This window comes from Telmatherina bonti (assembly GCF_933228915.1).
Source record: "Telmatherina bonti genome assembly, chromosome: 9".
Classification (NCBI taxonomy): domain Eukaryota; kingdom Metazoa; phylum Chordata; class Actinopteri; order Atheriniformes; family Telmatherinidae; genus Telmatherina; species Telmatherina bonti.
Genome location: NC_136627.1, coordinates 961,533 through 979,312, shown reverse-complemented (window position 1 = coordinate 979,312; position 17,780 = coordinate 961,533). Strand labels below are relative to the sequence as shown.

The following is a 17,780-nucleotide window of genomic DNA, read 5'->3' as shown; positions in this document are numbered from 1 at the left end:
ACTTCCAGTTTTGTATCACCTTGGCAGTATCTCACAACAGCCACGTACAGATAGAGATGCTCCTACATGTGCTGTATAGAAACCAGCAAGTTTTACATAAATTCTTGGTACAACTCTTTAAATTGATTTAGTTAATTTTCATTAAAACTACAGACATTTATTGCGCTGCAACTATTAAACTACAGACAAAATTGCAAATTAATCGACTAATGTAGCATGTTAGGCATTGGTGGGTGGAGTTTCCCAGCATGCCTTGATGGATCTGTTGCTGTTTGAAAAAAAGAAAGGGAGGGCCTTGGTTAATTAAGTCAGCTCCGTATCTCTTAATAGTACCTATTAATAGCACCTAAATAAGAAAAGTGTTCCTTTACAAGACTAGAAATGAAAAGAAACTACATGCTTTTCAGTTTATGGTGCTTTTCAGTTTACCAACAGGTTGATGGCAAAAAATGTTTTGTAATGCCACTGCAAGGGTGCTGCTAAGTCTTCTGGTGGTGTAGTGGTTTAATGAAAGGGCTGTGGTTCAGAGGGTCACAGGTTTAAATCCTGGTACTGCATCAGTTAAAACAGCAGCGCTTCTTCTCCTAATGGTTACACTCATGCTCAGAAAACCATGGTTTCGAGCTTCTACATCTATTGTGCTACTTCATCCATTCAAATATTAAACTCTCCAGCTCATTCTGATATATGTGCTTTTGCACTATTTATAACTATCTTTAGCTTCTTCACAGCAGTTTAGTTCAACCTTTCCTTTTTAGCAATCCTTCTCATTGCACACTGATGGAAGTTCTAAAATGGCATTTTTATCACAATAGCAAAACTCTTCAGTAGTTTTGCCAGTAACTGGAACATCCTCTTCTCAAAGGAAGTTTCCCCACATGTATATCTGGGCAAAATGGTGGTCATGAGAATGGGCCTTCGTGCTGGATGTTTTAGATTTGGATCCAAAATGTAACATTTCACCAAATATTTCTGCACAGTACAACTTATCACCTCATTCTGCATTTTACTCTTCAAGAAATTATTTCTCTCTCTCTCTCTGCAATTTTCATCACTTCAAAAAATGTGATCTTTGGATTTCTTTTATACTTTATCAGATTGGAGAAAATCCTGCAGGAATGTGCTGCCACTAATTTCAGTGACATCTTCAGCTTTTTTGCATTATACATCAGTAATTACACATCATGGCATTCACACTTGCTGTTATGTAATAACAGCAAAATTTCTATATTTTTTGTTTTTGTTTTGTTTTTCTCCCTTCTCATACCACAATATACAAAGAATGTGATGATGTTCGAAGATGATGTTCTGTATATACAGATGGAACCAGTGCTTACTGGACTTCCTGTTGTCTTTCTATCATCTCCAACCAGTCTGTCCATCCCCATGTGAAAATCCCAGTAGATTCAGCAGTTCACACCATCTATCAGGCAAGTCTTGTCATTACAGTCTGTTGTCTGAGACAAGTGTGTGTCTGTGTGTAGCTGGATTTAATCACTGACCTGCTGGGAACTCCCTCCATGGAGGCGATGAGGACGGCATGTGAAGGCGCTCGTGCACACATTCTCAGAGGACCTCACAAACAGGTAACAGCTTTCTTGTTTTTCTGCTTCCTTTAACTTGCAGAATAAAACATGACGGTGTCTTTACATTATCAAGTTAATTTTACAAAATTTCTGACTAAACATACTTGCTTGGTTTGCATTAGGAAGTACATGCTGTTGCTTCAGCAGTTGTTAGAAAGCTGATTACCTTGCTTTTGTCTGCAGCCATCCCTTCCTGTTCTTTACACACTGTCTAGCCAAGCAACGCATGAAGCAGTCCATCTCCTCTGCAGGATGCTGGTGTTTGATCCAGTGAGTCATTCTTCTTTACACTTCTCTACACTGTTTTCATTATGTTTTGTTAGTATACTATATGTATAATATAGTTCTAATAATATTATATATACACAGCTCAAAAAATAAAGGGAACACCTAAACAACACAATGTAAGTCCAAGTCAACCAGATTTCTATGAAATGGAACTGTCCACTTAGGATGCAACACTGATTGACAATCAGTTCCACCTGCTGTTGTGCAAATGGAATAGACAACAGGTGGAAATTATCTGCTGAATCTGTCTTTGGCCTTTGACACTGTCAACCACATCTTAATTGAAAGGCTGTGGAACCTGATTGAGATGTCTGGTCCAATTTTACAGTGGTTTATTTCATTCCTAGTGGGTAGAAGCTTTAGTGTCTCTGCCAACCACCTACTGTCTAAGCCTGGTAGATTGTTGTGTGGGGTGCCTTAGGGCTCTGTGTGGGGACCTCTTCTGTTCTTACTGTACATCCTTCCTCTTGGTCAGATTATCCAGCAGTGTAAGGATGTTTCCTATCACTTATTTGCTGATGACCTCCAACTGTACTGTTCATTTAAAGCTTCTGAAACCCACCTTTCAAAAGTAAAAAGGTGGTTAAGTGATAACAGTCTCCAAGTTAACTCCTATAAGACCGAGACACTTATTATTGCTAGGCAATAACTAGGCAACCTGAGCTCTTCAGCCAAGCCTAAAATGAGAAACCTATGGGTAAATATTCGATGAATCCATGTCATGAGACCATCATTCAAGACAGTTGGTTAAAAATAGCTTTTTTCTTTTTCTTTTTTTTTTTTTTTTTGTCTTGTCAAGCATTTAAGCAGGCAAAATGGATTTTCTGGATGCTGTATTCTGCTGGGCAAATTTACTTTGCCAAGGGAAGCATCATAGATATAATGCTCCCCTTGATATTCTGGATTTTAATTTTATTTTTTTATTTATTTTGCACAATTGTTTGTATTACAAAGCTTGTACTACTGGACCGGACCGGAGAGGACAGAAGAGGGACAGAAAGAGAATCGAAAAGAAGAGAAAACAGAAAACACCTTATAGAGAGAAAAAAAGAGAGAGAAAGAAAATAAAAGAAAGAATGAGAAAGAGAATAACCTACATACATTTGCATGTACATAAGCACGCATACACACCCGCTTACACAGACACACATCCATACACCTATACACACTAGAGTCATGTTCCCCCTGCGGGAGGACGAAGCCATCAACTATCAGGAAAACCCAGAGCTCACAAGCTAGATCAGACACACAGGAAGCGTTCTGAAGGGACTGTGAGGTGCTTGTTCTGGAATTATCACCAGGTTCACACTGGGGTGCCGGCCAGAGCACTTCTTAAGGCCGATCAGAGTATAACATGAAAAACGGGCTGGAGGCTGATCAGATCTTTCCTCTTCTCTTTATTTCAGGAAAGGTGGGGATGTATGGGATAAAGTATGTGTGGTTTCCTACACATACTTTCCTAGAATAAATGCAACCAACATTAGTGCAAATAAATATAAATATAGTTCAACACAAAGCAAATAAGGTAAATAAGAACAACTTGGAGTTGCATGCCTCTAATTGCTTCAATAAAGAAACTAACACCAAAATAAACCCAAATAAGCATAGCAGACAATGCTCCCCGACTAGTCAAGTTACCATAAATAGAACTATACGGCACTTCCTGTTGCACGCTCTTATTGTGAAAGTCCACGTGGGCTACTTCCGGTACGTTAGCTTCGCACAAACACCGATAAACCATTACTTAAAGGTAATTAGAATGGATTCAGCACAGAAATAACTTTGTGTACATGGGATACAACTGTGCCGTGAACAGGGGCAGAATTACATACAAATAACATACACACATGGCCAATTCACTTAATGAGCTACAGGTAAAGGTGAGCTCGGTGGCTACTTAGCTGCACAAGCACGGAGTTAGCATGGTTTAATATGAACACAAATGAGGTCAGTTATCATATGCAGTGTCAGATAAACAGTGGCCAGATAAACACCAAAGCAAGATGGTCATTAAGCAGTATTACTCACCAGTCACTCACGCACACATCAACCAAACCAAAACTCAGGTCCCCACACCATTGTAGCCCACCTGTACACCAACTCTGCAAGTTTCCTAACTGTACGCACCCCGTGAGCTGACAACGTGACTTTAACCCTTAAGTGACCACATACTGACAAACTAAATAAACTGGATTATAACAATAAAAATCATATTAGTGACTCTGAGGCCTTTTCTACAGGAAGAAAACCAGCCATTGTTAGTAAATGAACCTGCAGGTGACTCAGTGACTGTGTCACATGCAGAATGTACAGAGTGGAATGTGTTGAGAGAAGAGTGATCACGCCCACACAATGTGGCCCCGCCGACACAAAGTCACCCCCCACAAGCAGGCAAGAGGAAGGCCCGGAGACCCTCGAGGCTCGAGCAGCTGGCGACTGTCCCCAAGCACAGATCCCAACAGCTCCGCTCCGGAGCCAGCCATGCATCCACCCAGGAGGTGGCAGAGGGGGGGCCCCAGCAGAGGCCCCTACGGTCAGGGAGAACAGGCCCCAGCAGGCCAGAAACGGCAAAGCCTGGCTCCCCCAGGGCAGACAGAGTGTGGGCCCCAGGACCCCAAGAGCCCGAAGGCAACCCCCCCCACCCCCGTAGGCAGAAGGTACAGCTCACGCTAATGGAGAGCCAGGCCGCGCCTCAGTGCACCAGCCGTGCTCTCCGGGCACCAAGGCCCCCCCCCCCCTTCCTATGCACACACACGTACCCACACACTTCACATACACACACACACACACACACACATACCCTCCCACCAACCCACTCGCGCACACACTCCCTTCCTACACACACAGACACTATCTATCCTGACGTTACAGACCTCCCACCCCACACACACACACACACACACACACACACACACACACACACACACACACACACACACACACACACTACATCCCCGCCTCAAACGCTCCCCTTGACACACCCTCACACTCATCATGTGCCCCCTACTCAGTCCCCCTTCACACACTCTTCTGCTTTACACACAACCCACCCCAGTTGCCCTCATACACTGTCCCCCTATACATGCCCATACTCCGACCCCATCCCTCCACCTCGCTCCACCTCATACACCCACACACACCCCATCACATACTCCACTCTACACATAAAAATAGCTTTTTTCAACTACGTAATATTGCAAAGCTGAGACCAATGACATCTAAGCGAGAGCTCGAAAGGATTACACACGCATTTGTGTCCTCACGATTAGACTATTGCAACAGCTGATTTACATGCCTAAACACAAAAGCACTGACTCGTCTTAAGACAGCGCAAAACTCAGCAACGAGGCTTCTGACTAGAGCCAGCAGAAGAGCCCACATCACACCCGTGTTAAAGTCTCTTCACTGGTGTTTTAAAATCCTGGTACTTTCCGAGCCCTGCATGGACAGGGCCCTAGTTACATTGAGGACTTAGCGAAGCCCTGCAGTCCGGCTCGAAGTCTAAGGTCGACCGGGAAACACCTGTTGATAGTCCCACGAACCTGTTTTAAAACCCGGGGAGACCGTTCTTTTAAAGCTGTCTCTCCCCGTCTCTGGAATGAGTGTTCCCAGGATCTGCGCTCTCTGGATTCAGTAGATGCTTTTAAAAACCTCTTAAAAACACATTTGTTCAGACATTTTAGCTCCAAAAAGACTCGGTGACACTGCTGTGTATTTGTACTGTTTTTATTTTTATTTTTATTTTTTTCACACGTTGCAGGTTTTTTTTATGTTTTATTGTTGTGAAGCACTTTGTGACCTTGTGTCTATGAAAAGCGCTATATAAATAAAGTTTATCTTATCTTATCTTATCCTATCTTATCTTATCTTGCATGTTTATTTCTGCTGTAAACATGTTTATTCCTGCTGTAAACATGTTTATTCCTGCTGTGCATCCTGTATTGGTTCAATCCGGGATGCAACATTTGTCTGTTGATTAAAGAACGATTCTGTATTTTACAAGACGGGTGGCGACCCTAAACAGGAGCAAACCAGTTAGCCAAGGGAAGCAGGGTAAAGCTAAATTATGCTGTTAACCGACTGAAAACCGTGATTGTGCTACATTCCTCCTTCTTGAAGCAGGAGATTGGGTACGTGTCAATCAAAAGGACACGCCTCTAAATATGCAGAACTTCGAGATTAAATTACTTTAAAACAGGTGAGTTTGAAAAAAAAAATCACTCCCCCCACAGTTGTCATGAAGGTAAACCGAAAATGGATTTTTGAACCAGGATGTAAACATGTTTATTCCTGCTGTAAACATGTTTATTTCTGCTGTAAACATGATTATTCCTGCTGTAAACATGTTTATATCTGCTGTAAACATGTTTATTTCTGCTGTGAAGTTGGTCTTTTTAACATGGGAGTCTATGGGAATTTGCTATGTTTTGCAGCCCCTAGTGGATGAAGGGGGAACTGCAGTTTTATACAATTCCGCATAGGCTTCACTTTTAACTGCCGGAGGTTGATGCTTGTTCTGAACATAACCAAGATTAGGCATCACGGTAAATGTGGCGGATCAGTAGAATAGTAATAATTATATATTAAAAGAAATCTGTGTGTTAAACTAAACACAATCAGATTGACTGGAGTTGTAGTGAATCCTATTAGTTTTTCTTCATAAACATGAATTCTCCTCTGTCACTATTTTATACATTATAATAATGAGATCACCCTATAAGGGACAGATACTCACACCCTAGTTTTTACATTGTGCATCTTTTGACACTGAGACAGACATTCTACTAGTTCCACCTTAGTGGACATGAATAGAAATGAAGGGACTTTGTGCATTTGACCTAAAACAAACTGGTCTGCTTTCATCAGGACATAGTAAAAAGTCAGCTTGGCATTACTAAGTCTCATTTCATTTTATCTAGTTGTGTTATCTTTGCCAACACTTCATATCTTCATACACATTATGAGATTTTGGTAAAAGCAGGTAATTGTCTTTTAAGAATGTCTAACTAATGCATTTGGTCTCCAGTCAAAGAGGATTTCAGCTAAGGATGCCTTGGCTCACCCTTACCTGGATGAAGGGCGACTGCGCTACCACACATGCATGTGCAAATGCTGCTACACCACCTCTTCTGGCAGAGTTTACACCAGCGACTTTGAGCCTGTTACAAATCCCAAGTTCGATGATGGCTTTGAGAAGAACCTGAGCTCTGTGAGACAGGTCAAAGGTAAGTTTGGTTTCTTAGGTTGTACTCCGAAGGGTCTGGCCCGAAGATTTCCACTTCAGTGTTGTTTTCTCCAAATATGCTTTTTTTTTTTGTTGGCTGGTGGTCTCAAGTCAGTCATGCTTTGTGAAAACTGTATCTACAGTTGCAGTCAAAAGGATTTAATTTCAAATCAAATCAATCAAATCAAAGATACTTTATTCATCCCCGAGGGGAAATTCAGAGTTCAAGCCAGCTCGTCCAAGGTCAGATATACAGACATGTAACATTCATGACAAAAGAATTTCCACTGCAAATTACTTTTCTTTTGGCAAAATTCTATTCTATTCTATTCTAGTTATTTAGCAGATGCTTTTATCCAAAGCGGCTTACATACGAGTGAGAACAACACAAGCATAAAATCAAACAGTAGAGGACATGGTAGGAAGGTGCGAGTGGACTGTCCAGTTGTACAATCTCACAGCAGTTTGCAATCAACAAATCAAATAAGGGTCATTTACATAGCTCTGCACAACTAATATCATACTTGTTTGTTCAAATTCAGCAGAAAAGGCCACTTTTAATGACCAATGCAGTCTCATAATTATCTAAACTCTGGAGTAGAATTTCCCATTTGCAAATCAAGTGTTGTTTGAAGCACACCTGGAAAAACCTGTTTAGGTTATCACGAGAGAGACAAGGCATTGAATGTTCTAGAGATGGAAGCAGGTTCACAGATTTCCAGCTGAAGGAACTGTAGCTGAGCTGCTTAGACATGGCAGAAAGAGGAAGCTACCGATGGCTGCTAGCAGATTCCTGAGGTGGTCAATATAGTCAATATGACTAGCTAATTTGTAATGGGTTGCAAAAAAATTGTTTTCTGGCATCCTTTATTCCCTCACTGCCTGATTTGTTGAAAGTAACAAAAAAAAAAAACATAAATAAAAAATGTATATATTAAAACTAACTTATCTTGGTATAATAATTTAAATAATGCAAACATAAATGTAACTGCAGTGTCTCTCTTATAAATTGTTCATCATCAATAAATGTAAACATAAATTCAAGTGCAGTGTCTCTTCTATAAAATGTAAATAGGGATGCACTGATCCACTTTTTGGGAGTTATGATCAGATCCCTGAAACTTGAATAGCTGCCGATACCGATCGCTGAAACTTGAATAGCTCCCGAAACCGATACCTGAAACTTGAATAGCTGCCGATACCGATCCCTGAAACTTGAATAGCTGCCGATACCGAGCCCTGAAACTTGAATAGCTGCCGATACCGATCCCTGAAACTTGAATAGTCGCCGATACCGATCCCTGAAACTTGAATAGCTGCCGATACTGATCCCTGAAACTTGAATAGTCGCCGATACCGATCCCTGAAACTTGAATATCTCCCGATACCGATCCCTGAAACTTGAAAAGCTGCCGATACTGATCCCTGAAACTTGAATAGTCGCCGATACCGATCCCTGAAACTTGAAAATCTCCCGATACCGATCCCTGAAACTTGAAAAGCTGCCGATACTGATCCCTGAAACTTGAATATCTCCCGATACCGATCTCTGAAACTTGAAAATCTCCCTATACCGATCCCTGAAACTTGAAAAGCTGCCGATACTGATCCCTGAAACTTGAATAGCTGCCAATACTGATCCCTGAAACTTGAATAGCTGCCGATACTGATCCCTGAAACTTGAATAGCTGCCGATACCGATCCCTGAAACTTGAATAGCTGCCGATACCGATCCCTGAAACTTGAATAGCTGCCAATACTGATCCCTGAAACTTGAATAGCTGCCGATACTGATCCCTGAAACTTGAATAGCTGCCGATACTGATCCCTGAAACTTGAATAGCTGCCGATACCGATCCCTGAAACTTGAATAGCTGCCAATACTGATCCCTGAAACTTGAATAGCTGCCGATACTGATCCCTGAAACTTGAATAGCTACCAATACTGATCCCTGAAACTTGAATAGCTGCCGATACTGATCCCTGAAACTTGAATAGCTGCCGATACTGATCCCTGAAACTTGAATAGCTGCCGATACCTGAAACTTGAATAGCTGCCGATACTGATCCCTGAAACTTGAATAGCTGCCGATACCGATCCCTGAAACTTGAATAGCTGCCGATACCGATCCCTGAAACTTGAATAGCTGCCGATACCGATCCCTGAAACTTGAACAGCTGCCAATATATCGGTATCTGCCAATACCGATATTTGCCGATACAAGATCGGTTTATGTGAACATTTTTGTGACTATGGTTATCATAGCTGTTATAACTGTATAAAATTTTATTAGGTTGTAATAAATTACCCATCCTTTCTTAAGTTACCTCACCAATATAAATATATGTAATTTTTATTTTTTTTTTGGGTGGGGGGTGGGGCGGCTCTCCTCTTGTCTTAGTGAGTGCGGTTCCTGTTGAATTAACAGTGAGGATCACTGCTGTGGTGTAACAAAAAATGTCACATTTTAACATCAAGGCATTTATTTCTTTTAAAAATGTCTGACGCATGTCATCAAACCCATCTGTGCTGGGTTGACTAGTGTGGTGTCAATTGGATGTGAGAAGGCCCCCTCCTTAAAATCAAATCCAATCAAACTTTAGTTCCTAAGCACTTTTCATGCCACAGGCAACGAAAAGAGCTTTACAAAATAAAAACCAAGTCATAAAGATGAAAAATAAACATTCACACAAAAAGGGTTTATAACAGGACATTTAAAAACAATCAACAAACATAGTCAAGATTTCTGCGACATCCACACACAAGGACAGACCGCAGCCCCACTTCTTCCACCTCCAAATGACTCCCTAACTACTATCTCTTTAACTGAACATAGTTATAATAAATGAAGAAGATAAAACATCAAATTAAGTGATAAACACGTGACTTGATACTGATGTAAGCAAACTAGATCAGTCCCAGCATATTCATAGGGGCCGCCGCCACGTAGGGCTGCACAATGTATTGATAATTTACCTTCATCGGGATATTAGCCCATGAAATATAGATATCGTGAAGACAGGCTCAACTGCGATAACTAAAAGTGCTTATGTTGTGGGTATTTTCAGGAGCCAAATTTAAAAAAAAACAAACAAACAAAACAACAAAAAAGTAAGCAAAATGGTGCTCCAATCGCAGCTGTACATTGTTACGCTGTGTGTTAATGGCCAATCAAATAGACCTTTACTCCTTCCCCTCTCCCTTGTTAAACATTACAGCACATGAACAAGGGTCATGATGGCGGAAGGATGCGAGAAGAGCATTGAGACGGGGAATATAGAGCTTGTGGCAAAAAAACACAGCACTTCAGTGATTGGGAACTACTTCGGTTACAAGGAAGATGATTTGGAACAAACACAGGTACTCTGCAGGACATGTCGAACGCTTGTGGCAACCCCCAGTGAAATACGACCAATCTTCGCTCTTATCTACAGTATAACCACAAATATAAAGTTAAAAATAAAGTTACACAAGTGAAGTGAGGCCTATTCTTAAATGTACGCTCCTAAGTTAAAAACTAGCTCAGTGTGGAGAAGCGCCAACATGTTGTGTGTTATATTGTTAACAGCGGCAGCGCCTGCATCTCTTTGTACAAGCTTGTTTAACAGCTTGTTTATTTGCACTTTAAATTCTGCTAAACTCCTGGGCCGACTGCGATACAAGCATTTTGGAAAAGAATCATTTTTGACGTTTGTAATTTATGATTATTTTTTTATTTACAGTAGGGGAGGAAAATCGATTAAAATTGGAAATGGGACTTGGTTGAAAAAAACTGAAGATTTTGTTTTTAGGCCATATCGCCTGGCCCAAGTTGGAACTTTTTAGAGCTGTCATTAGGATGTGTGCAGCTGTAAATAGAAATCTTTCTTTAAGACCTTTAAAAGAATGGGGAAAGTTTTAATTTGTTATCTTTTTTAAAATCTATTTTAAGCAGTTTTTAAGGTCCCAGTCGTACCCATCAGGCCATAAACTTGCCCAGATACTACATATCCAGATTGGATATGTAGGAAATACAGTCTTCACCCTACATATCCAATGGATCCATTGTTCCTGTGTCCATTTAGGACACGTGAGTCTATCCTCTATGTACATAATATGAGGCAGGTGGTTGTAATGTAATGACTAACCTTGGACCACTTCTTTTCAGCCTTTGCTCCTTTTTATGCGTTTTTTTTATTTTGGGGTGTATTTTCTTAGAATGTAGGGTTTCTTATCACAGCTAAACAGATAAGAGATGTTAGCATCCCTTTAGCACAAACAGCTGGATGCAGCAAAACTTTCTTCATTTGAATGAATATCAAGCTGACATAAACACTTTTGCCCAATAAAAATAAAGGTAGTGTTGATCATTTACTTTGATTGTAGAGCCCTTAAAACTACCCCATGTCAAGGATTTTGGCTCAACCATTGAAAGTAAAATCCATCCATCCATCAACTGAATTCCTCCTGCTTTTCCTGTTGCAATGCACTTCAATTTAGGGCCCCTCTCAGTGGCTAATCCAAGGGATCCATCTTCTGTTCTCGAGGGTTCTGATCCAGCACCACTGATTCAACTTCTAAATGGTTCTCGTCAACAGCTTGATGTCAAGTTCTGCAGGATGTTGACTGCAGGACAGCGCCCCTTGAGGCCCACCTCTTGTCTAATGCTTAACCAAGAGGCCATGACCTGAAATATAGCGGAAATGTTTACAGAGAAAGCTTACAGGTTTATGGGCTTCCAAGTTAAGGAAGCGATGCTGCCCTCTGGTGGATTCAGACTGCTGTGCAGCCTATATTTTTACTTAATGTACATATTTAAAAACAAGATGCTACATACTGTTCTGCTTTCCTGCTTATTAATTTTTTTTATGTTTCATCATTATCTGACTTCATGGATAAAATCTAAACATTTCTCCTGTTTGTGATTGAGTGCTATTCTTCATGTAAACCCAATATCCAAATATTTTATATTTTAATTATAGCTTTCTCAAGTCCTTCTGAGAGTTGCTCCCGGTGCTTCTCTAGGCTGAGGATGCACTGGTTGAAATGTACATATGTTAGCTGCTGTTGATGATTTTTTTCTGTGTATGTGTCTTCTTTGTCTTCTGTGTGTTCTTTTATGGACTTGAGTCTGTTTTAATTAAATGTATTATTATTATTATTTGTAAAGAGTGGTAAGTCTTTTGAAATTAAATATAATATCCATCGACAGGAGTCAGCAACAGATAAAAGGGATCCTTTTTTTTTTTTTTTAACATATTTCATAAGCTGGACAGACATAGTTTAATGGTAACAATGAGTTGGGAACAAAGCAAATAATTACCCTTTAAGTTGTTTAAAGCAGAACTACTGATTTTGGGCAGATTTTCTAACTTTGTTGTTGGTCCACTCCGAGCTCTCTCCAGCCAGTAAAAGTCAGTCCAGTGTTGTCATGTTACATGTATGTCTCATGTATTGGTCCGTCTTTATCGCTTTCTTTTCCTGGTTTCCATCAGTGATGTCTTTCATGAAAATTCTTGCCTGTTTGCCAGATACTGATGAACAGCAACTGAGATGAGATTAATTAGATGTTCTGAGTATTTGTGTTGTCCTGGTGTGTTTAGTGTTGGAAATGACTAAATAGAAAGGAAGGACTTTAGCCCTGTGAAAAATGTCTTTAACCCTTTCAGGCCTGAAGTATGGCAAGACAAATATGTCTTCCATCAATCTTCTGCTCTCTGGTATTGATTAAGGGGCAGAAGACTGGTATCTGAAGAACGGTGATTTATTTTATTTATTTAGTTCAGAGAGGTGAAAAATCTTTTTATGTTTTCCTTTTAGAGATCATCCATCAGTTTATTTTGGAGCAACAAAAGGGGAGTCGAGTACCACTCTGCATTAACCCTCAGTCCGCTGCTTTTAAAAGCTTCATCAGGTAAGTGACTCTTTAATTCACATTGGTTTAAATGAAAGTAACATACTTAACAGGAAGGTCAGTGAATCAACACAACAGGGATATTTAGCAGTAGGACTGGGCGACACGACCAAAACCTCACATCCCGACACCGCTCCTCTTCCATCCCATAACGATCCATAACCATATAAACTGTGTGTAATGTTGTGTCAGCCATCAGTTATGTATCAGGTGTTGCTAGGCAACAGCAGCAGTGATCTCCTTCCATCTGGGGGAACTATGGTCGTATGACGTTCCACAGGTAAATACCTGCTGCAGCGTCTGGAGTTTATTCTGAGCTTTCTCCTCCACTTGACGCTGCTTTTATTGACTCTATTCTTTATTCTGTGTTCTTTATCCTGATTCCTGCAGGTGATAAAATGAGTTAGTTGTGTCGGAGTCCGTTGTTGGGACTGGGAGCTAGTCTGTTGTCGGTTCCACGTCGCTCTTTTTATATCCAAACCACATCCAGACAGAAATTTCCCTCTTTTTAGGAACAAGATCATCAGTTTGGGTCGGCTGCTCATCTTTTAGAGAATTATCCTCTGAAACACGTCTGCTGCCGCCTTCCTCCATGTTTATGTATTGCAGCGTGCCGTAGAGCGCATCTTGACGTAAAATACTGCATTGAAGCACCTTATTGTGGCATAAACAATAGAGCCTCATATGAAACGATGGACATTTTCTATCGTCCAGACAATAAATATCGTCATATCACCCAGCCCTAAGTGTCGGTCGAGCAACGTCTCAACCTCAATTATTGACCGGAAGCCAAAAGCTTTGTGGAGGATCAGTTTTAAATTCCAGCACAGTCCTGGAAAGCAAAGAAAAGTTATATAACCTTTGCACAAAAAGTAAGATGGTTAGTGTTTGTTGTAACAATGCATCTTTGCAGTAAATATACGGTTGTAAAGCCGGTTTGCTTCTGTTTTGTCTGTTTGGAGCTACGTTTCTATAGAAAATGCATCTGTGGGTTACTGACAGGAAAAACCTGCTGCCGAGCAGCTGATTCTGCTTGTTGTGTTGTTTATTGGATGATTCAAGTCTGAAGAAGTAAGACATATTGGCAATTTGACCAGTTCTTCATTTAAAAAACAGAAGCCTTGGTATGATGGGAAAGCCTCTTTGTCCTCATCCTCATGGTTGTCACCAGCTTGGTCACATGTTGGTTCTTAAAGGACCGTGTGCAATTCTGCTAGTCTTTATCGATAACCAATATCGGATATTTAATTTTCTGTACTGAAAGAAAACATACCATCCAGATACAGAAGCCAGCAACAGAACTGATTAATCACAAAAAACATTTAACACTTTGCAGATTTGCATCTGCGGCCTTGAACACAAACGAGGAAGCCAGCCTGTGCTGGTCCCTCCGGTACCAGCCAGGATGATCCCACTGGGGGTGGTGGGGTTGAAGCACCACCCCCAGAAGCACCAAGCTGAAAAGCCCGGCAGAGCTGGAGATATGGAGTTGCTACAGATTGCAGAATCTTATCTGGTGGCTGCGTCTTCCCATCATACTGGGGCTCCTGTTGGGTTCATGGACAGTCTGAGCTCTGTTGCTCATCCCACACATGCATTTCCACTACACATGTGGCTCCGCTGGCAAAGGAAAAGAAAAGCTTTCTAATGGCTAAACACAGCAGAGATTTAACCTCTCTTCTCCACAGTTTTATCCTGGCGAATTCTTCTCATACTGGGTCAGTTTTCTTGTTGGATAACTGGTCAGAAATGATCTATTATCTTATTGATTTGGAATAATATTTCTATGTTAACATATAAAGATGCATTTGTTAATTATTTACAGTTTGTTGGGTCTTTTCTCTGGGCTTCAGACGAAGAATGAAAGCAAGTATGAGCAGGTTTAAATCTACATGGAATCAGAGCGCTGTTGACTCATCCAGTCCTGTGCCTGATGATGAAATGAACATTTCCATACCAAACTTAACAATCATGCCGAGTTAACGCACTGATGACCGGCTGTGTAAACGTGTCGAAGCCGCAGAGCGAAGTTGGAGTCCTGTTGGCTGATTTTAGGGAGTAAATCTGATGTTTGTGAACCAAAAGTTCTGCTTGGATGCACCAACATCAAGACATAGACTAAATGAAAGGTGTCCAGCTCCGGTCCTCCAGGGCCACAGGCCTGCAGGTTTTCCACGTATCCCTGCTCTAACACACCTGAGTCAAATGATTAAGTTGTGAAGCAGAAGATCAGTGTTTAATCGGTTGGATTTGAGTCAGGTGTGTTGGTGTCTGCCAGCCGTCGCTGGAGCAGGGAACCTTGTGCTGCCGGCGTTGGCTCATCTCTCAGGACGCGCCTATTGTTCTGAGGCTGCAGGTGTGGAGCACCCATTTTGCCGGAGCAGGCGGGGGGGCATCAGGATGCCTTCGGGGACATTTTGACAGGTGCAGTCGGCCAAATGGGCTCTCCGTATCCAGAAAGGGTCTTTTCACTTCTTGTTTGGCAGCAAACGTTCCGATTCACAAAGACGTGCAACATGCAGGATTGTGGCCTTCAAGGACCGACTTTGGACACCTCTGGAATGAATAAAACCGACTGGGCTCCTGACCAGTGGGACAGTTTGGGATGAATTTTCCTGCATCTAGCATGTGAGGACTCCAACAAAAGTAAAAGTCCAACAAACTGTCTTGTGGGTAAAGGCCGTATTAACCTGACTCACACGGTGTCCTGCTTCTGCACAGCTCCACGGTGGCTCAGCCCTCTGAGATGCCTCCATCTCCGCTGGTGTGGGAATGAATGGCTGTCGGTGTGTGTCGTCCTCTTTTTCCAAGTGAGACGCTGCTAAACTGGGAAGAAGAGATCATCATCTACGTAGCATTTCACTGGAGAGCAGCTGCTGTGTCCGTTTGGAGTGAACGTCCACTGATATCTGCTGTATGTGTTTATTAGAAGGACTTGCTGTTCTGCTTGTGGAAAGACAATCACTTGTACTTGTTTTGGTTCATACCGCTACATCTCCCTGGTTGATAAAAACATCATCTTAGGTCTATAAATATTGTTTTTTTTGTCAGCTGTCACGAGAAGACCACCATTCCCACATCTTCATTTGGCAAAAATGAAGAGCCTCATGTACAAATGAAAGGAAAATGGTATTTTGTGCCAGAAAGCTCTGTTTCCGGTAGCGTAAGATGAAGGAGAAGATGGAGACGCTGTCTGAGGATGGAGCATTTTGCCACAGACCGGTGCCGCGGTCAGCTGTCATAAATGCTCAGTCAATATTCAGTCATGTCTTCATTCACACCAGTGTCCTCTCCGGACACTTTACCGACTTCCAGCCAGTTCATGACGCAAGCCGCTGATCGTATCAGAGTGTGGCGTGGGTCCAGCCCCCACTTGGCCCAGGGCGTGGCGTGGGTCCAGCCCCCACTTGGCCCAGGGCGTGGCGTGGGTCCAGCCCCCACCTGGCCCAGGGCGTGGCGTGGGTTCAGCCCCCACCTGGCCCAGGGCGTGGCGTGGGTTCACCCCCCACCTGGCCCAGGGCGTGGCGTGGGTTCACCCCCCACCTGGCCCAGGGCGTGGCGTGGGTCCAGCCCCCACCTGGCCCAGGGCGTGGCGTGGGTCCAGCCCCCACCTGGCCCAGGGCGTGGCGTGGGTCCAGCCCCCACCTGGCCCAGGGCGTGGCGTGGGTTCACCCCCCACCTGGCCCAGGGCGTGGCGTGGGTTCACCCCCCACCTGGCCCAGGGCGTGGCGTGGGTCCAGCCCCCACTTGGCCCAGGGCGTGGCGTGGGTCCAGCCCCCACTTGGCCCAGGGCGTGGCGTGGGTCCAGCCCCCACTTGGCCCAGGGCGTGGCGTGGGTCCAGCCCCCACTTGGCCCAGGGCGTGGCGTGGGTCCAGCCCCCACCTGGCCCAGGGCGTGGCGTGGGTTCACCCCCCACCTGGCCCAGGGCGTGGCGTGGGTTCACCCCCCACCTGGCCCATCAGGCCACGGCATGAACTTTCGGACATGGCTACGATGAAGCAACGGAATCGGTTCCTCGTGGTCCTTCGCACGTCTTTTGTTGGCGTTCGTGGATCTTTGATCACTGAATCGATTAATTGCTTCACATCAAAGTTTTTCTACTTTCACTGCATTTCATAGTCAAAATTTGAATGTGAAAATATTTGTGATTATTGGAAATCGATAACACAGTTTCATAGAATTCCACTGCTAGTCATGTATTCACCGCCAGCCAGCGTGTTGTCATGGTGATGCAACGCCTTCCATGTGGTATGATGCAGAAAATGCGACACAATCGGAAGCAGGGCGTTTCTTCTTGTCATGCGGCTTTAAACGGACCCCAGACCTGTCCCGTACCGAGCTGGACCGTTCCGGGACCATACCAGGTCTGTGGAAACAGTCTGTAGTAACAGATGCAGCTCTAAGTAAAGCTTCCAGTGCCAGGAATATGAAACATACTCTTCCAGGGTCACTACACCATGCAGCGAGGCTCACATGTCCAACCCAGCTGGCAGCTGTAGATGGAGGTGGTTAAACCAAAAGAGTTTAGAGTCACATGTGAAAAAGACAGTATCTGGTATCTCAGCAACATTCCTCCGAGTTTGCCCTCGTAAAGCAAGACGTGGCATTCTGCTTTCCAGCTCGGTCAAACAGACGCACACAATGTGGAAAAACTGAAAATGCAAAGGAAAAGAACACATCAAAGCCAAGAATGCCAGCCTGAATATAAGTAAATATTCTATTCCTGATGAACTACACCCAAACAACCCAAGTATCAACATAAAAGTAATAAAATGATAGCATGGTTT

At 42.8% G+C, this 17,780-nt stretch overlaps 1 protein-coding gene across 1 annotated transcript in view; it reads left to right on the top strand.

Annotated features, from left to right (window-relative positions):
* The window catches only part of nlk2 (nemo-like kinase, type 2), a 47,196-nt gene extending 30,740 nt beyond the window's left edge, over positions 1–16,456 (top strand). Inside the window, exons 7-11 of the mRNA XM_079246294.1 lie at positions 1,485–1,586; positions 1,770–1,856; positions 6,901–7,099; positions 12,899–12,992; positions 15,714–16,456. Of these exons, the coding sequence (XP_079102420.1) occupies positions 1,485–1,586; positions 1,770–1,856; positions 6,901–7,099; positions 12,899–12,992; positions 15,714–15,768 (537 nt within the window). The 3' untranslated portion in view covers positions 15,769–16,456. The remainder of the gene's footprint in view (positions 1–1,484; positions 1,587–1,769; positions 1,857–6,900; positions 7,100–12,898; positions 12,993–15,713) is intronic.
* The last annotated feature ends 1,324 nt before the right edge of the window (positions 16,457–17,780 follow it).